Below are 7,242 nucleotides of genomic sequence, written 5' to 3'. Positions count from 1 at the left end.
GAAGGGGGCGGGGCTTCATAGGGGGCGGGGCTTGTGGCTAAGGGGGCGGGGCTTAAGATGGTGGCAGCCAATGGGAGTGAAGGGGGCGTGGCTTCAAAGGGGGCGGGGCTTGTGGCTGAGGGGGCAGGGCTTGAGGTGGTGGCAGCCAATGGGAGTGAAGGGGGCGGAGCCATTGAGTAAATGGGGGTGGAGCCACTATGTTGGGGGCGGGGCTTGAAGTGGCTGCAACCAATGGGAGTGAAGGGGGTGTGGCTTTAAAGGGGGCGGGGCTTGAGATGGTGGCAGCCAATGGGAGTGAAGAGGGCGGAGTCATTGGGTTAAAGGGGTGGAGCCACTATTGGGGGCGGGGCTTGAGGTGGCTGTAGCCAATGGGAGCAAAGGGGGTGTGGCTTCATTGGGGGCGGGGCTTGTGGTAGAGTGGGCGGGGCTTGAGATGGTGGTAGCCAATGGGAGTGAAGGGAGGTGGGTCAGGCAGCCAATCAGAGCGTGGCTTAACGGTGGGCGTGGCCTATTGCAGGTATCCGGCCGGAAACGCACTCGCCTGGAATGTTCTCGTGGTTCCCCATCTTCTTCCCATTAAAGGTAGGCGGCCATCTTGGGTACATGGCGGCGGCCATCTTGGATCCATTGGGGCGGCCATCTTGAATCCATGGGGGCAGCCATCTTGCATCCATGGTGGCCATCTTGGATCCATGGCGGCCATCTTGGATCCCCGACGGCCATCTTGGATCCAATGGGGCGACCATCTTGGATCCAATGGGGCTGCCATCTTCGATCCTTTGGTGGTGGCCATCTTGGATTCATGGGGGCGGTCATCTTGGATCCAATAGTGCTGCCATCTAGGATTCATGAGGCGGCCTTCTTGGTTCTAATGGGGCGGCCATCTTGGATCCAATGGGGCGGCCATCTTGGATCCATGGGGGCTGCCATCTTGGATCCTTTGTTGACGGCCATCTTGAATCCATTGTGTTCCTTGGGCGGTGGCCATCTTGGATCAATGTGGGCAGCCATCTTGGATCCATGGGGGCAGCCATCTTGGATCCAATGCGGCGGCCATCTTGGATAATTTGGGGCTGCCATCTTGGATCCTTTGGGGTGGTCATCTGGGATCCAATGGGGGCAGCTATCTTGGATCCATTGGGTTTCATGGGCGGTGGCCATCTTGGATCGATGTGGGCAGCCATCTTGGATCCTTTGTTGTGGCCATCTTGGATCCATGGTGGCCATCTTGGATCCATGGTGGCCATCTTGGATCCCCGGCAGCCATCTTGGATCCCCGGCAGCCATCTTGGATCCTCGGCGGCCATCTTGGATCCCCGGCAGTCATATTGGATCCTCGGCAGCCATCTTGGATCCATGGCAGCCATCTTAGATCCCCGGCAGCCATCTTGTCTCCACAGATCCAACCCTCCCGATTGGCCGGCTCCCCTCTAACCCCTCCCCTTTCCATTCACAGCAGCCAATGGCGTTGCGGGCTGGCGACACGGTGCGGTTGTCGTTCTGGCGCCGTACGGCTCGGCAGAAGGTTTGGTACGAGTGGGCCGTCACACAACCCGCCCCATCAGCCCTACACAACCCGGCCGGCCGGTCATACACCATCGGCCTATGAGGGGCGGCGGCCATCTTGGATTCCCGGCGGCCATCTTGGATCCACGGCGGCCATGGATATGCGGCGGCCATCTTGGATCTCCGATGGCCATCTTGGATACATAGCGGCCATCTTGGATCCACGGCAGACATCTTGGATCCACGGTGGCCATATTGGATCTGCAGCAGCCATTGATATGCAGCGGCCATCTTGGATTTGCGACAGCCACCTTGGATCCCCGGTGGCCATCTTGGATCCACGGCGGCCATCTTGGATACGCGGCTGACATCTTGTATTCCCGGTGGCCATCTTGGATCCATGGCAGACATCTTGGATCCACAGTGGACATCTTGGATCCACGGCAGCCATCTTTGATCCACGGCAGCCATCTTGGATCCCCGGTGTCCATCTTTTATTCCCAGTGGCTATATTGGATTCCATCTTGGCTACCTGGCAGCTATGTTGGATACCCATTAGCCATCTTGGTTACCTGGTAGCCATCTTGGATACCCGGCAGCCATTTTGGATATCTGTCAGCCATCTTGGATACCATTTTGACTACCTGGCAGCCATCTTGGTTTCCTGGCAGCCATCTTGAATACCATTTTGGCTTCTTGGCTGCCATCTTGACTACCTGGCAGCCATCTTGAATACCCGGTAGCCATCTTGGATATCCGGTAGCCATCTTGGCTACCTGGCAGCCATCTGGGTTATCTGGTAGCCATCTTGGATACCATCGTGGCTACTGGGCAGCCATCTTGGATAGCTGGTGTCCATCTTGGCTACTGGGCAGCCATCTTGACTACCATCTTGGCTACCTGGCAGCCATTTTGGATACTCGGCAGCCATCTTGGATACACAGAAAGGAGGCGCTATCTTGGATACCGTACTCGTACATCATTGGCCTATGAATAATAAATGCGGCCAGCGGCAGCCATCTTGGATACGCGCATCCGGTCACGTGGATGGAGTCGAAAGGGGGGGGGGGGGGGGATTGGGGTGGACATCTTGGAATGGGGCAGCCATGTTGGATTGGGGCAGCCATCTTTGAATGGGGGCCACCATCTTGGATTGCAGCGGCCATCTTGGATTGGGGGCCGCCATCTTGGATTGCGGCAACCATATTGGTTTGGGGGGGCAGCCATCTTGAATTGGAGGGGGAGGCCATCTTGGATTACAGCAGCCATATTGGCTTAGGCGTCGCCATCTTGGCTTGCAGCAGCCATATTGGCTTGGTAGCTGCCATATTGGCTTGGGGGCAGCCATCTTGAATCAGGGGGGAGGCCATCTTGGAGTGCAGTAGCCATATTGGGTTGGGGGCCGCCATCTTGAATTGGGGGCAGCCATCTTGAATCAGGGGGGAGGCCATCTTGTATTGCAGCAGCCATATTGGCTTAGTAGCCGCCATCTTGAGTTGAGGGTGGCCATATTGGCTTGGGGTCAGCTATCTTTAATCAGGGGGGAGGCCATCTTGTATTGCAGCAGCCATATTGGCTCAATAGCCGTCATCTTGTATTAAGAGCAGCCATATTGGCTTGGGGGCAGCCATCTTGAATTATGGAGACAGCCATCTTGGATTGCAGCAGCCATGTTGGCTCGGGAGCCGCCATCTTGGATTGGGGGCAGCCATGTTGACAGAGAGGCTGCCTTCCTTTCTCTATTTCTATTAAACATAGCCCAATTTCAGCCATTTTGAGCCCATTTTCCCCAATATTTTGCCCCAAATTCCCATTTTTACCCCCTTTTTTATCCCATTCCTTCTCTCGTAACCCCAATGTCCCCACTGTACAAAAACACCCATTTTGCCCCAATTTTCAGATTTTTAAGTCAAATCTCCCACCTTGGTGCCAATTTATTCACGTCCTTTACTTCATTTTCCCCATTTCGTGCCGTTTTCTCCCATTTTTTCCCATTTTTCGCCCATTTTCACCCATTTTCTACCCCTTCCCGCCCCCCCCTCAGGCTTCAACCCCTCGAGTAGGCCGCGTTTCCATAGCAACGCCTCACCCGGAAGAGGCGGGGCCTCGTCGTCACGGCGACGGGGAGACAGGCAGCCAATGGCAAGCCACGCCTCTCCTATCGCCCAATCAGCGCTCTGCTCCTCTCCGACCAATCCCTGAGCTCGCCGCGGCTCGCCGGCCAATCAGAAGCACCGGGAGGCGGGGCTAGAGCCGCGCAGGCGCACAACTTCCGGTGGGGCGGCCGCCATCTTGGAGGGCCGCGTCCGGCGCCGCCGCCGCCGCCGATTCGTCCGTCGCTTTAATAAAGGGACCCGGTGAGCTTCAAACGGCGCTTTGACGTCATCCACACCGCCGTGACGTCATCGGGGAGGGCCTGGGGGGGGGATGGGGGCGAAAAAACGGGGCGAAAAAGGCGAAAAACGGGTGTTTTTGCGGTGCGGTTTAGTGCGCATGCGCGGATGCGGAGTGAGGGGGGGGCGCAAGATGGCGGCCGGGGGGCGTGGTCACGTGGTTGAGGGGCGTGGTCACGTGGTTGGGGGCGTGGCCTAAGAGTGGAAAGGGGCGTGGCTTGAGTGAGGGGGCGATTGTGACGTCACGGAGTGGGCGGGGCTTAATGGGGGTTTATGAATGGGGGGGTAATTTATGAATGGGGGGTTATTTGTGAATGGGGGTGAATGGATGGGGGCTATTTAATGAATGGGGGGTGATTAATGGGGGTTAATTAATGAATGGGGGTTAATTAATGAATGAACGGGGTCTGTGTGTCCCTATAGGAGGAGATCACGTGGCTGCCGCCCCCCCCACGTGGAGATGGAGGAGGGGGGGAAGGCGGGCAGTGAGGTGAGGGGGGTCATGGGGTCTTATAGGGTCCTATGGGGTTCTATGGGGGATAATGGGGTCCTATAGGGTCCTATGGGGGATAATGGGGTCCTATAGGGGCCTATGGGGTTCTATTGGGTCCTATGGGGTTCTATGGGGTCTTATAGGGTCCTGTGGGGTTCTATGGGGTCCTATAGGATGTTATACTGGGGCTTATGGGGTTTTATGGGGTCCTATGGGGTTCTGTGGGGGTTAATGGGGTTCTATGGGGTCCTATGGGGTGCTGTGGGGGATAATGGGGTCCTATAGGGTCCTATGTGGGCTTATGGGGTCTCATGGGGTCCTATGGGGATCTATGGGGTTCTATGGGGGATAATGGGGTCCTATAGGGTCCTATGGGGTCTTATAGGGTCCTATAGGGTCCTATGGGGGATAATGGGGTCTTATAGGGTTCTATAGGGAATATTGGGGTTCTATGGGGTCATGTAGAGTCCTGTGGCGGCTTATGGGGGGTTTTGGGGTCCTATAGGGTCTATGGGGTCCTATTAGGTTCTATGGGGGCTTATGGGATACTACTGGGTCTTATGGGGTTCTTTTGGGTTCTATGGGGGATTATGGGGGCTTATGGGGTGCTATGGGGGTTCTATGGGGCGCTATATGGGGAGTTATGGGGTCCTATGGGGTCTTATGGGGTCCTATTGGGTTCTATGGGGGTTTATGGGGTCCTATGGGGTCCTATAGGGTTCTATGGGGTTCTATGTGGTCTTATAAGGTCCTATGGGGTTATATGGGGGCTTATGGGGTCCTATAGGGTGTTATATTGGGGCTTATGGGGTTTTATGGGGTCCTATGGGGTTCTATGGGGGTTAATGGGGTTCTATGGGGTCCTATGGGGTCTTATGGGGTCCTATGGGGTCCTATAGGTTTCTATGGGTGATAACGGGCTTCTATGGGGTCCTATGGTGTCCAATAGGGTTCTATGGGGGATTATGGGGTTCTATGGGGTTCTATTGGGTCCTATAGGGTCCTATGGGGTTCTATAGGGTCCCATAGAGTCCTATGGGGGCTTATGAGGTCCTATAGGGTGTTATATTGGGGCTTATGGGGTTTTATGGGGTCCTATGGGGTTCTATGGGGGTTAATGGGGTTCTATGGGGTCCTATGGGGTGCTATGGGGGATAATGGGGTCCTATAGGGTCCTATGGGGTTCTATGGGTGATAATGGGCTTCTATGGGGTCCTGTGGGGTTCTGTGGGGTTCTATGGGGTCCTATGGGGTCTTATGGGGTGCTATGGGGTTCTATGGGGTCCTATAGTGTCCTATGGGGTCCTATAGGGTGTTATATTGGGGCTTATGGGGTCCTATGGGGTCCTATAGGGTTCTATGGGGTTCTGTGGGGGATAATGGGGTCCTATGGGGGCTTATAGGGTCCTATGGGGTCTTATGGGGGCTTATAGGGTCCTATGGTGGATAACGGGGGTCTATGGGGGATAATGGGGTCCTATGGGGTTCTATAGGGTCCTATGTGGGCTTATGGGGTCTTATGGGGTTCTATGGGGGCTTATGGAGTCCTATGGGGGCTTATGAGATGCTATTGGGTCTTATGGGGGTCTATGGGGTCCTATGGGGGCTTATGGGGGCTTATAGGGTCCTATGGGGGATAATGGGGGTCTATGGGGGATAATGGGGTTCTATGGGGGCTTATGGGGTCCTATGGGGTGTTATATTGGGGCTTATGGGGTTTTATGGGGTCCTATAGGGTTCTATGGGGGCTTATGGGGTTCTCTGGGGTGCTATGGGGGCTTATGGGGTCCTATGGGGTGCTATGGGGGATAATGGGGTCCTGTGGGGGCTTATGGGGTCTTACAGGGTCCTGTGGGGTTCTATAGGGTTCTATGGGTTCTGTGGGGGATAATGGAGTCCTATGGGGGCTTATGGGGTCCTATAGACTCCTATAGGGCCTTATGGGGGCTTATAGGGGCTTATGGGGTCCTATAGGGTTCTATTGGGGTTTATGGGGTCTTATAGGGTCCTATGGGGGCATATGGAATGCTATTGGGTCTTATGGGGGCCTATGGAGCTTATGGGGTCCTGATGGGTTCTATGGGGTCCCTATGGGTCCCTATGTATCTCTATGGGTCCCTATGACTTTTTATGTGTCCCTATGGGTCCCTATGGGTCCCTATGTGTCCCTATGTGTCCCTATGGGTCTCTATGGGTCTCTATGGGTCTCTATGGGTCCCTATGTATCTCTATGGGGTTTCTATGGGGTCTGTGTCCCCCCCAGACGGACGCGATGACGTCGGACGACTTTGACATCGTTATCGAGGCCATGCTGGAGGCGCCGTATAAGAAAGAGGAGGTGAGTGGGATTGTATGGGGTCTTATGGGGTGTCTATGGGGTGATATGGGGCTCTATGGGGGGCTATGGGCGGCTATGGATTGATATGGGGCTCTTTGGGCCCCTATGGGAGGCTGTGGGGTGATATGGGGCTCTGTGGGGCCCTGTGGGGCTCTATGGGGTGATATGGAGCTCTATGGGGCCCTATGGGTCTCTGTGGGGTCTATGGGGGGCTATGGGGTGATATGGGATGATATGGGGCTCTATGGGGCCCTATGGGGGTGATATGGGGCCCTATGGGGGGCTATGGGGTGATATGGGGTTCCTATGGGGCCCTATGGGGGGCTATGGGGTGATATGGGGCCCTATGGGGGGCTGTGGGGGTCTGTTGGGGGCTATGGGGCTCTATGGGGCCCTATGGGTCTCTATGGGGGTCTGTGGGGTGCTATGGGGGGCTATGGGGTGATATGGGATGATATGGGGCTCTATGGGGCCCTATGGGGGGCTATAGGGCTCTGTGGGGCCCTATGGGG

General features: G+C 55.9%; 1 protein-coding gene across 1 annotated transcript in view; it reads left to right on the top strand.

The window, feature by feature from the left end:
• PRMT5 (protein arginine methyltransferase 5) overlaps window positions 1–2,535 on the top strand; it is a 34,587-nt gene extending 32,052 nt beyond the window's left edge. Inside the window, 2 exon segments of the mRNA XM_015850686.2 lie at window positions 518–582; window positions 1,457–2,535. Of these exon segments, the coding sequence (XP_015706172.1) occupies window positions 518–582; window positions 1,457–1,609 (218 nt within the window). The 3' untranslated portion in view covers window positions 1,610–2,535.
• Window positions 2,536–7,242: the final 4,707 nt, after the last annotated feature.

The sequence above is a fragment of the Coturnix japonica genome, unplaced genomic scaffold (assembly GCF_001577835.2).
Source record: "Coturnix japonica isolate 7356 unplaced genomic scaffold, Coturnix japonica 2.1 chrUnrandom511, whole genome shotgun sequence".
Classification (NCBI taxonomy): Eukaryota; Metazoa; Chordata; class Aves; order Galliformes; family Phasianidae; genus Coturnix; species Coturnix japonica.
The sequence above is the reverse complement of the archived record's forward strand: the minus strand, read 5'-3'. Positions and strand labels throughout refer to the sequence as shown.